Source organism: Parambassis ranga, chromosome 22 (assembly GCF_900634625.1).
Source record: "Parambassis ranga chromosome 22, fParRan2.1, whole genome shotgun sequence".
Classification (NCBI taxonomy): Eukaryota; Metazoa; Chordata; class Actinopteri; family Ambassidae; genus Parambassis; species Parambassis ranga.
In genome coordinates, this window is record NC_041042.1 from 2422252 (window position 1) to 2437236 (window position 14985).

The 14985-nt window shown below is 44.9% G+C and overlaps 1 protein-coding gene across 3 annotated transcripts; it reads left to right on the forward strand.

Annotated features, from left to right (window-relative positions):
- Positions 1-316: 316 nt before the first annotated feature.
- letm1 (leucine zipper-EF-hand containing transmembrane protein 1) lies at positions 317-14711 on the forward strand. 3 transcript variants are annotated; one of them, XM_028395166.1, is made up of 15 exons: positions 317-650; positions 3307-3364; positions 3441-3930; positions 6473-6616; positions 6701-6838; positions 6965-7168; positions 7250-7369; positions 7467-7598; positions 7671-7829; positions 8018-8137; positions 9011-9145; positions 9224-9417; positions 10039-10071; positions 10501-10657; positions 10854-14711. In XM_028395166.1, exons 1-15 carry the CDS (start codon positions 566-568, stop codon positions 11004-11006), a joined length of 2322 nt encoding a protein of 773 aa, XP_028250967.1. In that variant the 5' UTR covers positions 317-565; the 3' UTR covers positions 11007-14711. The 3 variants fall into 3 exon arrangements, with proteins under 3 accessions (XP_028250967.1, XP_028250968.1, XP_028250969.1); XM_028395167.1 differs by lacking the exon at positions 10039-10071; XM_028395168.1 differs by lacking the exon at positions 10039-10071 and having other exon boundaries at positions 10519-10657.
- The last annotated feature ends 274 nt before the right edge of the window (positions 14712-14985 follow it).

The window sequence follows — 14985 nt, forward strand, 5'->3', positions numbered from 1 at the left end:
ACAGCTAGCTCAACACAGCTGTTTGCATACTAGAACACACATCTGTATAATCTGATCTGACTGATTATAAAGGATAGGATGTTCCCCTTCATTATTTTTGCTGCAGTGATGCTGCAAATTTAGCCATTGTTGGATCAATAATAATCTAATTTTATTGGTCATTGTATTTTAACTCTTTAAGTGATGGCTTGGTTTAATATATTCACGGTTATTGCATTGAATCGACGCGGTGACATGAAATTCGGCTTTTATTTTGTAAAGCGGAAGTTCCCCCCTCGCCCCACTACAACCAGCCGCTTAACCACCCTCGGTTTGACGTCAGAGGGGAGCCTGGCCCGGCTAGCTGTCATCCGCACAATAGGGAAGGACATGACATGGAGCTACATTTTCCGATGTACAGTAATATACGCGCCGTAGATTGTTGAAAAGCCTTCCGGGATTTGGTTTTTCTATGTACCACGTACCGCGGCTCTTCTGTTTCCTCATCGTAAATTAACAAATCCTAGCTAACCGGCTAGCTAGCGTGTAACTTCCAATAACTGTTAAAGGTAGCGACTTTAAGAGCATGGCGTTAATCCTGTTTACGAGGTCCCGGGCACCTTTAATGAAAACGTCTCGATCACTAAAGAACGAATTCCGGAAAAGCAAAGGTAAGATACATACGTTGTTGCTTAGGTTACGGTTTATTATTATGGTTAATACCGATGTAATAAAACTAGCGATTAGCTTAGTCCTGTTAGCATCTAGAGGAGTCATGTAGGTGGTCCTCCCGGTTTTGGTTTCAGGAATACTCAAGGTGACATCAGGTAATCAGGGATCACATTTCAAACAGTTTATTATTCTTTAGTTCAAGTCACTTCTATGTCATAGGATTCTATAATACTTCAACAGGTTCATCACCTCAACGAGAATTAAAACAGGGGCTGGACATAAGTGAAGATCCAGGCATCTATCTTATCTGTGGATAACCTGGTTTAGTTTTCCCTTCCACTGCAGTCTGAGAGGATGCTGTTGCCATGACGCACAGATTCCCCTCCGATTATCCAGCATCCACCAGATATCTTTACCTTAGCACAAAGGAAGGTGACAGTAAGCCCTTTGCAAAGACATGTAACAAATTAAAGACTATTCAGAGACTCATTGAGCAGAATGTGTTTCTTTAAAAATGTTATCTGCCCACTAGCTGGTCTCAAGCTGCTCTCAAGTTGAAAGTGGCTTAATGCCAACACAATAACTCCATATCACTGCGTGTTTTTGATAAGCCTTTGACGTTACTGGTAAGCCTCTCCGTACTTTGGTAGTTCAATTAATGATATGTGTATTACAGATGTCAGTGAGCAGCATTGATCGTCTGTACATTGAGGAGCTGTGTTTCCTTTAATGCATTGAGGCTGGTCTTATAAATAGATGAGAGGGTCATAATGGGGATTTGTCTGTCTGCTGTGGACAGACTGAAAGTGCGCTCTTGGCTTTAGGCCTAGACTATCAGACAAATTGCTGGGCTTCCATGAGGAAAGGTCAGTACCTCTTATAACTGCAACAGACGCACACTGTGCATGCATCATAACAGTGTCCGAACTGAGCTTTCATTTCTACTGTGGCAACTGAACATTGACCAGTGTGCTGCCTGAAGTGGTAAAGATTAGTGTGTTACCTAACACAGCATCAGTATACTATGAGAAAGAAGTTTCACACGTGCACAGATACTGAACTGCAAACTCCTGCAACAAAATATCCCACAGTGTATTTATTTCATGTGTCTGGGGGGTTGGATGATATTTGAACTTAGTTTGCACCGAGGCACGTGAGTGTGTGGGTCTCCGTTTTCTCTGCACTATTATCAGAATGACTCCAGAAGACCTGACCTAGAAATGTCTCGTTTTATGGGTGATGTGATGACACAGTGAGCCGCATAGTACGAGCACCAGTCATTCCAAAAGGTAGCACGCTTTCCAATAAACAAGCTTATTTTGAATCCATGTCAGCTCTGTTTCCAAGCTTCCAAGTTTGTTTACACACAGTTAGAGTGGAGGAACTGGCCTGTAGTCACTATATAACAACAACATTGAATGCTAACTGGAGAGCTTGTAAAGAAATGCCACTAGTTAGTCTGCAGTTTTAGCACTTTATAGCCAGACAGCTGCAGGCTGTGGGTCACACAGGAGCTAGCTGTTGCACTAAAAGGTGTTTTTTTCTTGTCATAGGGTGCACACATGGATCCCAACTCTGCGATATTCCACAATACTAAGTCAGGTTTCTGGGTGCATATTTAGTTAGCGGCTTTGTAGACAGAGCAGTTTTGCATTTACATGTAATTTAGAGTAATCTGGTCGGAGATGGGAAAATCACAATATGTTACACGCTGTGTAAGGCAAAGTTCGTTTGTCATGTCAGGGAGTGTCTGTGTGTAAAATAAACATTACAAAGACTTTGGTGGAGCACACCTCTCTGCTTACTTCTATATTATATTTACATACTGGTAGAAAGAGTTACTGTGTTTACACTTTGTCTTTATTCCACGTGACTTATCGTGAACTGAAAGTAGTGAAAATGTTAAACCAAAACTACAACAACCCCCGGTGGTGCAGAGGTGAGTAACCTACTGTATTTCTAGGGGCTTCCCCCCCCTCCCGCCCCTCAGCTACAGTACATGACCACTCACCCACAAAGGTTAAACTGTTCCAGTAAACTCTGTGTCCTAGTCCATCATGTTTTTGAACCACTGGGCCTTACTGGATTCACTCCAGCAGGCCATGTGAGAGCCAGAGGGAGGGTGGAGTTTAACTGTCAGCCCCGATGCGATTGGTTGGAAGTGTCTCGCCACTCCGCCTTCTCTCTGCATGCACATTAATGTTTGTAAGCCCCCACTGTGGGCCTCTCTGAAGGGTGTGAATATCCCGGCCACCCAGAGAGACCAGTGTGACCATATTAACACTTAGTATTTGTTGATAAGCAATAAAAAAAATATATTACTATTACTATAGAAAGAGAGTATAGTTTTCTGTCTTTTAAAAGTGTCTGTGCGTATCAGATGAATGATGAGCTCAGCCCAAAAGTGAGAAGAAACACAGCTCGAGGTCTCAGCGGACTGTTAGCAAACAATTATATAAGACACTGGGATTGATGTCACTTTATATTCAGTTATTGCAGCACTGTGCGCTTCAGTATGATCAGAAACACTAAGAAATAAGCTGCATCAGAGCCTGAATAGCTGCTGATGTGCCATCAGTGTGTATGTTTGTGTCCCTGCCCTGTTTGCCTAATGGCTCAGAACACAGATGCTCATGTTTTTGTTCTTCCTGTCAGGGAAACTACAGGACGGGCCCTGTTTCAACTGCACAACCCTCAGACTCTCCAGTCAGAAGTAAGTCAATGTGGGACAAAATAATGTGTGAAATAAATATGGTGTTCTGAGGCTCTTACTCTGGTTGTCTCCTCAGTCTTGATGGGCTCCGTCTTGGCAGCTTGTCCCCGGTCTCCTCGTTCGCTCCTTCCCTCCTGTCGTCAGATGAGTTTGTGGGTCCCAGTCAGAGCTCAGACTCACAGCGGCTCTACTGCGCTTTCGTGTTGGGCTCCTCCAACTCTCTGTACCCTGCGATCAGAGCAGGGCCGCAGTGGACGATAGCGCGGCCGCATGACATCGCTGGCGTCAGGTGGATACACACCTCGAGGAGGAGATGGGACGACTCGAAGGTGGAGAAGTCACTGCGGTCGATAAAGGACAAGAAGAAGCTGGAGGAAGGAGGGCCGGTGTACAGCCCAACGCTGGACGCAGAACCTGTCAGACTGACGATTCGGCAGCGGGTTATAGATGAAATCAAGCACTACTACCACGGCTTTAGGCTGCTGTGGATTGACACCACCATTGCCGGCCGAATGCTGTGGAGGGTGCTCAATGGAAATCCGCTATCTCGGCGTGAGAGGAGACAGGTGAGGAGCGACATGTAGATGCAGGGCTGGCCTACATTTCTGCTCACAGTAAGAGACTGACAACTTTAAAGACTTACATTGAAAATAAAGGATAGCAAAAATGGCAATTTGAACTTTATAATGTCAGAAAATAGTTTCTTATTCTTCTCCTAACTTATTTTTCCCAGAAATTACAGCTTTATTTTCAGATAATATTCAAGTTTATTGCCAGAAATCTGTGATGTGGTCACTTTTTTACACCATTAATGTCTAAAAGTAGCTGTTTTTTCCTCATTTCCTGTGGTTTTTCTTCTAAATTTACGACTTTACTGTGAGTAGACTTCTGGCCTAGCCTCCTGTTTGCCTTAAGCATGATAGTTCGTAGTAGATAGTAGCTATCAAATGGATTTTCAAATGTTTTATACAACATTCTGGATGAAAAACATGTCAGCTGACGTTTGGCCAATCACTTGGGTTAGAATTAGGTTAATTAGCTTGGTGCTAGTTAATGTTTAACACGTCTTTGTCCACCTCATCAAGTATGTCTGCCAAACCGCAGGGCTACATTCTCAGTATGCACCATGACAGAATCCTTTCCAGAAAAAGGAAGCCATTTTTTCTCCCAGTCCAAATCAGGCTCAGAGATTACACAGTGGATAACCAGCATGAGCATCAGGGAGGACTGAGTGAGGATCTATTGGTCTGACAGACATCGTGTTCTATGCTGTTTAATCCATATCCTCTCAAACCTAATGGGATCAATTATAGAAACTGGCTGCACGCTGAGTGTTTACTCACCAGGCGTTCAGCAGATTGAGCTGCTTGATTAAAGCTCTACAGGAAGAAGCTTTACGTGTCGTAGCGGTGACCAGAAAATTTCCTCATTTATAAACACCGCCTTCACACACACGCTTCCCATCATTTCTTCCAGTCGTTGTTGCAAAACAGACCTGGAAACAATGTCACTTCCCTTTCTAACATGTCTGCAGCAGCTGGTGACAGTGGCTTCTGTATGATGTCACCTGACTGAAACTTAACTTCAGAAACAGGAGAAAGAAATCTGTTTTTTTTCTCACTTCAAACACAATTATTCACAGTTAACAGAGATAAACATGTATTGTTTCCCCTCATGATGGCGGCCTGCTGTCTTACTGTCCAGCAGTCCGTCTGGACTCAGGCCCAGTTCCCAGTGCAGTAATCTGATGATGGTTCTGGCACACAGGTGTTACTTCAGGGACGGTGAGCAGGTCACCTCAGGTTACCTTCCACATCACACAGGATAGTACAGATTTAGCTGACATGGCAGGTTGCTAATGTGTGATGCACTGAGGTGTAGTTGTGGTTGATCAGGCCTCGGCTGACCCATGCTGGGAGTCTGTGTGTTTTGTTTTTCCCACTTTACTTCCAATCCCGACTTGTGATTATATCTATATCTATATGATCATGCACTGGAGTCTATAGGGCGTATACGGGTGTTATTCCTGCAGACCTCCCTGCAAAGGCATGTTAGCTATGTGCAGTGTCTTTCTGTCATTGTGACTCACAATGGGACCTATTATAACTTTGCAAAGAAATGCAACCTGCCGGGTACCTCTCCTGTCACTCCCGTGCACCATGCACAGACTCTACACATTTAAGCAGCTCTTAAAAACACAGGACATACAGAAGCCTAACTGCAGAGCTGGTGGATGCAGGTCCTGATGGCTCCCGATGGCCTCAGCCTCCCTCCCCAAGACCTCATCTGCACCTTTTCAAATGCAGCAGGCTCCCTCTGAGTGCATGTTCCCAACCCATCTGCACCCCATTCATCTAACCTGGGCTGGCTTTGCCTCCTTAATCTCCTTCTTTCATAGTCACTTACAATACTCAGGCCTCCAGTTTAAGGCTTCTTCTATTTTAACGTGTCACCCCCCCCCCTCCTCCCCTCTTTGATGTGGAACTCTGGGAGATGATATACATGTCAATGGGCCTGCGGACAAAGGCCTTTTCACTCACGCTGGCTTAAATCCTTCACCCTACTGGCCCAGTGACATGCAGGTGGAAAGGGCGGAGAAAGAAGGACTCGTGTTTTGGCCTTCTCCCCTCAGAGCTGCTTCTGTAGAAAGGCTGTTTGGGATTGTGTCCCAGCACGGTCAGTAAGCCACAGTCGGACAGCTGTACAATAAAGTCGACCAGTGTTGGCCTGGTGCTTCTGTACTCTGAGGATTGTTCAGGTCCGTGTGCTGAACAAATGCGCTTCCTGTTGGAGCAAGCGGACGGTTTCTGAGGCAGAATGTTCACTTTGGTCTGTTCAGATAATGTGTCCGTGAATCAGGAGGGGATGTATGGGCACAGGGTTAAAAAGCGCTGACTGTTGAAACTGTTATAAGAGGGAGAGTGGGGCGATTGTACAAAAGAGACAAAGGAAGATGAGGTAAACATTTTCACACATTTCAGCAGTGGCTTGTCCTCCCCTATGCTGCTCCCTGCTGGAGGAAAGAGCAAACTGCAGCCTGTGTCTAAAGTCAGAAAAGGAGTCGGAGTTTCCACAGATGTTCTGAATTTTTCAAACTTTTCTCCCCAGTTTCTCAGAACGTGCGCAGATGTCTTCAGACTTCTCCCCTTCCTGGTCTTCATCATTGTCCCCTTCATGGAGTTCCTGCTTCCCGTAGCTTTAAAACTCTTTCCCAACATGCTGCCGTCCACCTTTGAGACACAGTCAAAGAAGGTACACAGACTGCAGTATTTTCTGTGGGCTGCATGGTGCAGACAAGTTAAATGCTTTCTCAGCTAATTGTTGTGTTTTTTTTAGGAGGAGAGACTGAAAAAGGAGCTGAGGGTCAAACTGGAGATGGCCAAGTTCTTGCAGGACACCATCGAGGAGATCGCTCTGAGGAACAAAGCTGCCCAAGGCAACGTGACCGAGGAGTTCTCCACCTTCTTCCAGAAGGTTTGTGTCAGCGAGTGCTGACTGAGGCAGCATGAAAGCAGGCGAAGCACTGCCCTCTGCTGGCAGAATCAGGAACAGCTTTCTAGTTCTTTAATGTAAAAATCTTCGTCTTCTTCTCTGCTGTAGATTCGGGACTCTGGGGAGCGTCCCAGCAACGAGCAGATCATAAAGTTCTCCAAACTGTTCGAGGACGAGCTGACTTTGGACAACCTGACCCGACCGCAGCTGGTGGCTCTGTGCCGTCTCCTGGAGCTCCAGTCCATCGGGACCAACAACTTCTTGCGCTTCCAGCTCATCATGAAGCTGAGGGCCATCCGTGCTGACGACAAGGTTGGAACTACACCTGATAGGGTGGAAATGATCTGGTCATGAGAAGCGCTTTAAGACTCGTTCTGTGCTCTGTCTGTGCAGCTGATAGCAGAGGAGGGGGTGGAGAGCCTGAATGTGAATGAAGTGCAGGCAGCCTGTCGTCACAGAGGGATGAGGTCTCTCGGAGTCACAGAGGAGCGACTGAGGGAGCAGCTGAGCCAGGTAACGACAAACAGATCCGGAGGATCATTTTATTTGCTTTGAAATGACTCGAACACAAACTGTATGTGTGTTTCTGTGTCATATTTGACTGCTGCAGTGGTTGGAGCTGCACCTGAACCAGCAGATCCCCACCTCTCTGCTGCTTCTGTCCCGAGCCATGTACCTCCCCGACACCTTGTCTCCTGCAGACCAGCTGAAGACTACACTGCAGACACTTCCTGAAATTATGGTACGTGACCGAGCCAGTGCTGAGATATGCAGTAAGATGGGTTGGCTGACCATTCTCTCCTTTCCTCTGCAGACCAAAGAGGCCCAGTTAATGGTGGCAGAGATGGAGCTCTCCCAGGTGGACAACAAGACCAAACTGGAGACGACGCTGAAGGAGGAGGCAGCCATACGCCAGGACAACCAGGACAGAGAGATGGAGAGGTTGGCTGACGCTGCAGAGAAGGCTGCCAGGGTAATGACCACCTCTGAGGTCTTTGTCATGGTTTAAGGACTTTGTTACTGGACCCGAATTTGACAGTACAAACTACAATTGGAGCGAATATTGTCAATCAAATAAAGACGGCAACGGCAAGGTTGCTCCCTAAATCAGATCACAATAAGTACACTTATATAACTCGTTTGTTTCACCACCATCCACAGGAAGAAGAGTTGGAGCTTGAGGCGAAGCACAGCGAGCTGGATCCAGCTTTAGCGAAGGCTAACATGGCTGCTCACTCAGAGACACTAAGGGACACGGCACCTGTCATCGAGGGAGTCAAGGTAGCGATAAACTGATTACTGAGTTCTCTTCCCTCTTTGACCACAGCAATAATGTAATAAGTGATTGTTTTGTGCTGTACCACAACAGTTTGAACAGTGGCAGGCCTTTCTGCGCTTCCAGGTCAGGTTTAACGATAACCCTCCCGCTCCTGACCCCCCTCACTCCCTCGGTTCATCCCAGCACGTACCAGTATTATCTGGCCTTTTCCTCTGAGCAGACCCAGATGTGGGTTAAACAGCACTTGCATGTAATTATGGGGTTTCTTCTAAGCATTTCAGTAGTGAGAACATAATCAGAATTACAGGAAATAAGAGGGATTATGGGAACGGGGAGATGGATGTTGACATCAGTCGGCAAACACTCACCACAGATGCTCATATTCAGCTCTGGGATGAAAAGCAGACAAAGTGAATTACAGCGAGGGGACGTGTTGTCCAGTTAAGACCAAACTGAGGAGAGACATTTTCCATCGTTTCCTCACTTTCTCTTCTCCGCTTTTGTCAAAGAAATGCTCGTGATGTGCAGATTCTGTTCGGCCCACATCTATTTGGACTTTTCCTTCTCATTCCCATGTCAGTCCTCCAAACAGAGTAACCGACTGAGCCTCTCCTTCCCCCACTAACTAACCTTTGCAGCCCAGCAGAGCCCCTTCCATCATGTGGTAATGTGTTGTTGGGTTAAGGGGAGTTTCCTCTTTAGCTTCCCCTCCTTTACCAATTTAGTGTTGTTGGGTTGGTCTCTTATGTGGGTTTATATTAAATGCACATGGTGACCTACTTCTCCTTAAGGAAAACAAGGCCATAAACAGCTACATTTAAGGGGTTTTAAAGCTTTGACGTGCAGATTTATTCACTTGTAATTGTGTGTTCCAGGGCGAAGAGATCACCAAAGAGGAGATCGACCTGTTAAGCGACGCCTGCTCGAAGCTGAAGGAGCAGAAGAGACTGCTGACGCTGGAGAAGGAGGAGCTGGAAGATCTGAAGGATGACGTCCAGGAATACAACGAGGTACTGTTCTTTTAAATCACGCTTCATTGATAGTCAAATTAAAGGTATATATCTTAATATGATCGTCATGGTTTTCAGGATTTGGAGGAGATAAAGAAGGAGCTCTCTAAGACTGGTCAGGAGAAGGCCATAGAGGAATCAAAGGCCAGCAAGAGGCTGTCTAAGAGAGTGAACCGCATGATCGGCCGCATCGACAAGATCATCCTGGAGCTGGAGAAGGACAAGGTCATCCTGGACGGACAGGTGGACAGTGGAGTGACCCCGCCTGTAGGGTAAGAGCCGGATACGCCATTTTAGCACAACATATTTTCAATGAGTAAAAACGTCACAGTGACGAAACACACCAGCTCCAGATCTGTAAAACGCAGAACTACATGCCACATTATAGACCCATCAGAGTGCAGGCGACATAATCATCAATCAAAAAAGTTATCCTGAAGCTAGCTTAGCATCACAACAACGTACAAGCTAAGCTTCTCATGCCTCCTAAAAATGTTGAATTGTTCCTTTAAACTTGGCTCTCATGCTTCATTTAACAAGCTGAAGCTTCTAAAAGTTAACAATGAAAAGGCAACGTCTGGATCATCGCCGTTAGCGCAGCGAATCAGGCAGATTAACTTCAGGTGGAGAATGCGCCGTCATCTACAGCTGTTGTTATTTTTCTCACATTTACTTCAGTTCTCCATGACATCATCACCTCTTAGATCATCATTAACAATCACTATCGTCATCATCCTCATCTTCATCATCATCATTACTTCCATTGTAAAATGGTGGTGGAGATTCAAAACAAAACAAAACAAAAGGTTCCCCCCCCAAAATTTTAAATGTTTCATTTTTTTAGTTTGCAATTGTAAAAAAAATTAAATCCTAACTAATGTAAAATTTTACAGATTATTCTTTACTAAATATAATGATGCCACAAGGTAAGCTCCGCTGTGGTAAACCGCCATTTGCTTGCTTGCTAACATTGCATCGTGGTTGTTGAGAATTGGAGCTTTCATTTCCGCCTCAGTGCTGCCCACTGCTGCTCCGCTCAGCTTTAATCAATCACTTCTTCAATAAGGACCGTCTCGACCTAAAGTGGGAAAAATGAACATTTCTCTGTGAACGTATCAATGCACACGTCTAATATGAGTAATTTATTTGTCTGTGTAAAGTCAGTTTTAAAAACAATCATTCCAAACGAAGTGGGCTGCATTGTGTTTCAGCATGAACTAACATGTTCATCAGATTTAACCAGCTGTGAACAGAGAACTCAGTTTGATTGGTGTGCCTCTGGGAACCTTGACTGCAGCATGTTCTCCACCACATTTTACGTCCGGTCAAACCTGGTAACCGTTTCCTGTATGCAGTCTGTTCTACGCCTTCAGGGAGAACCTGATCAGCATCGACGAGCTCATCGGCGTCATGCGGCAGATCCAGAACATTCCAGAGCACAAGCTGCAGAGCATCGCCGAGGCCCTCGACGACAACAAGGACGGAAAGATCGACATCGACGACGTCATCAAAGTACGTTCACCGGAGGAACACGATGTGTTTCAATTGGCTGTATGACATGTGACTCCTCATCACACACAACACAGGGGCGGAGGGTCAGGGGTGTTGGGACTGGTCTGCATAGTAGGACATATGTTTGAAAATGTTCCCAAGAATAAAGATTCCTTTGTCATGTTAGTCAAGCTGAATCCCGTCCTGTCCTTCCCAGGTCGTGGAGCTGATTGACAAGGAGGACATCGACATCTCCACCTCTCAGGTGGCCGACATCATGGTGATGCTGCAGAAGGAGGAGAAGCTGATGGAGAAGGAGAAGGCCAAAGAGAAGGTGGAGAAGGAGCAGGCAGCCACTCTGAACAGCTAACTGGTTTCCCCAAACAGAGACAGACAGAGAGAGAGAGAGAGAGAGAGAGAGAGAGAGTACTAAGAAAAAAAAAAAAAGAGAAGAGAAGTTTGTGATGGAAACTAATCGGACACCAGCTCGATCTGGAAGAGTCGAGGGGAAATCACAAGGTAACAGCGGCCTTCTCCAAATGTAAAATGAGCTCCTAAAGTATGATTTAAAAACAAACTCAAAAAATGAGCGCAATTAAAAATGCACAAATTCAAGGTGAACCCTAGCTAATTATATTTCTGCACTGATATTGCATTTTGATTTTACACTAATTATTTATTGATGCAGGGAACACGTGGAAGTGTGGTTGGAAAAAAAAAAAGGAATATATTTAGGAGACGTAATATTTAGAGTTTGAAGTGAACCGTCTTGCCTTTCATTTCATTCATGTCATCATCTCAGAGAAAAAATGAGAGGGATCATTTCTAGAATTTGCACAGTAAACATTGTCGTCATCACCGTCATTCCACTTCGTTCGTCCGTCATGATGTCGAGTCGGATAAATTAGTAGCGTGTGGCTGGAGGCAGCGTGGGTAAAATGGAGGCTGTAACCAAAGAGGTGGTTTAGTGCAGGTTCTGAAACAGTGTTCAGCATTTATTACAGCTTCTCATTTAAATAGATATTTAAAAAGCCAAAAAGTTGCACTGTGGCACATTTAATCACTTGTAATAATAATAATCCAGGTTAATCCTGAAAGTCAAAACAAACGAGCAAACACAGAACAGATGCACGCTGACATGTTATCAGCCCACCAACCCACAGAGATGCTTCACAGAAGAAGCTGTTTGGAGGTCGAACGTGACGTTTCGTGAATGTTTGTGCACATGAGGATTAATTAAATGCAAAGTGGCCTTCTCATGACACAGATATTATGCTTCATATACTGTTGTATATTTATTATTTGAGTATTATAAAGGAGAGAATAGATCTCTTATCATTTTGTTTTGGATTTATGTGTAGAGCAGGTAGATTTAATTTTAGGTACATGATGAGACCTCGGTTTTGTTTTCTTAACTTTTGTTCTCTGCACTGCAGCCATGAATGTGTGTGTGTGTGTGTGTGTGTGGACAGGGTGTAAATGTGGATTCCTCAGGAGTTCTGATTAGATCTAATGATTGTTCTCCCCCCCCCACACTGCAAGCTGTCACATCATGGCCTCTGACAGCATATTCCAGTGAATATTTTCATTTCAAATGCAGGAAAAATAAAAATAAAGTTGCACAGGAGGCAGAAAACATGCAGTAAAAAAAAATGTGGCAACTAATTTGGACAGATCATCAGTGCCAAAAGCTGCCATCATTTGGACTTTAGTCATTAATTTAATTCAGTGATATGAAAAAAAATCACAAAAGTCTTTAAATTGATAAAAAAAATTTAATTTAATAATAAAAAAATAATACAAGTAAGTAAAAATATTAAAATAAATACAGAAATAATCCAAATTAAATAGGTTATCATATGAGCATCAAGTAAAATCCAGACGTGGAATCACTGGTCGCTTGTTGCAGTGTGAACCCACAGTTGAACCTGCTGCTGTTCCTCCGCGGTAACCAGAGAGGCCGGGTGACAGAGTAGTCCTTGAGATGATGCTGAGTGGACGACGCTCCACTTAATCCCGTTCCCGGAATGCGCTGTCATACACGCAGATGATGTAGCTTTCCCTCCATCAGGCGCAGCCCCTGACTCAGACCCAGTCAGGACCGGCTCGGTTCTTGAAGCAGTCAAGAATGATGGGTGCTGGGTAAACACTCGCCCCATACATGGGCCAGAGCCAGCTCCGGTGGAGGGTTGTGTTTAGGTTAGAGACGCTCCGGCGGGGACGCGGCACGCCGTCTGCTGCATTAATCAGCGGTCAGTGTAAACAGGCCGCAGGAACGCTGTGACAGCTTCACGAATACACTCGGCAGCAGAGAGAGAGAGAGCGGGGTTTGTGCCGCCGCTGTGCCCGGCAGGATCAGCCGTGTAGGAGGGGTCGAAGGTCAGCACTGAAATCAGTGCTCAGTGTGCAGTTCAGGAGGAGCTGAGAGCGATTGTGAGGTTCCTCCTTCAGCCGTGTGAGGATCTGAAGTGTTTCTCCGCATGTTTGGGATTTTTTGCTGCACATAAATAATCATTTAAAACTTCCTTAGGGACTTTAGGTTAGCTCACATGTAACTTTAAGGTTTGTTACCTTTCAAAATAAAAGACAAATAAGCACAGGCAGCAGGTGGCAACACTGGCTGAGGTAAAGACTGCAGGTCTTTTCAGAGTCTGGAGAATCATCTCTTTTTGTGCAACCAAGTCCAAAAACTAAAGCTCAGTTATAAAACGGACACCTTCAAATGGCTGTGTGTCCACTTATGGTCCAAAAATGGACAATAAACAGCCGAGAAAACCAGACAATCCTCACACCTCAGAAGGTGAAATCACTCATTTTTCCATCACTGACGGGTTCCTGCAGCCTCGCAGCTGACTGTGCGTCCTCATCGTCGTTGGCTGCAGTGTGTGGAGTCGAGCGGAGTTCACAGCTTCATCAGTGTCGCTGTGTGTGTGTGTGTGTGTGTTTAAGCTGCTGTCTTTAAAAATAAATCTACCTTATAGGGAGAGGGAAATTCTGTAGACAGTGAGCTGTAATCCCGTGGAGAAGTATTGCCACTGTGTAGATGCACTATTCATTTTGTGTGATGGACTCAGGGGTGAATGTGGTCACAGCAGGGTAGCTGCGTGTTGCAATCAACGAGCCGTCCTCGGAAAGATTCCTGTTAAAGGAGCTGTGGATTTTAGTTTTTTACTAGAAGAACAAGTATTTAAAGCAATAAGTCAGTTATGCATCAATATCTGAGCTTAGTTTTTGGAACAAGTTTAACTCGTCAACACTCTAAGATTAAATTCTTTAGGAACGTCTGCGTGCTGTCTGCAACGAAGCACGGGACTGAACCCACGGGGGACTGAACCCATGGGGGACTGAACCCACGGGGGACTGAACCCACGGGGACTGAACCCACGGGGGACTGAACCCACAGGGGACTGAACCCACGGGGGACTGAACCCATGGGGGACTGAACCCACGGGGGACTGAACCCACAGGGGACTGAACCCACGGGGGACTGAACCCACAGGGGACTGAACCCACGGGGGACTGAACCCACAGGGGACTGAACCCACGGGGGACTGAACCCATGGGGGACTGAACCCACGGGGGACTGAACCCACAGGGGACTAAACCCACGGGGGACTGAACCCACGGGGGACTAAACCCACAGAGGCGATCTGTGGATTCCTCTTTGATATCAGGTTGATGTGTGTGATTGTTGTACAGTTTCTTCTGAACAGATGTACCCACTCTTTATTCTTTAAGTATTTTTTGCACCAGCCCTTTTTATCACTATAGACAGATGCTACTTTTTGTAGAATATAGATGAAAAGATGAGTTTTTTTGTATTTGCGGAGAGAAAAGGGGGCAGCTGGAAACAGTTAGGATGTTCTCATTTATATGAATTACAGTAATGCAGCCACCATCATAGTATGACATGAAAAAGTGTGTTCATGAAGGAAATGAAAGTGTTTTTTTTTGTCTCATATCAAATGCACATATTTAACTCCCTCTGAACCCCAAAAACCACAGCAGGTTCATGTGCATGTATTATATGACAGGATGTAGATTAGATAATAAATAAACAAATTCTGTTCATCTCGGCCAGAAATTGTGAAAACAGGAAGAGTCAAGGTATCAAATTTCTGATGGTCATTAAACGCATCATGTGTGGTGGAGAATATCACTAAATCTAAGCTTAAAGCTGTCTTTTGTCGCCACTAAAAAAAAAAAAAAAACACACTTTCTTTTCTTTCTGAACACACAAAAAAACATTAAAGCCCACAAACAAACAAACAAACCAACAAACCAACAGTGCAGCTGCAGTGTAATATCTTACTTGATGACATTGTGCTATATAAAAAAAAGATATTAAT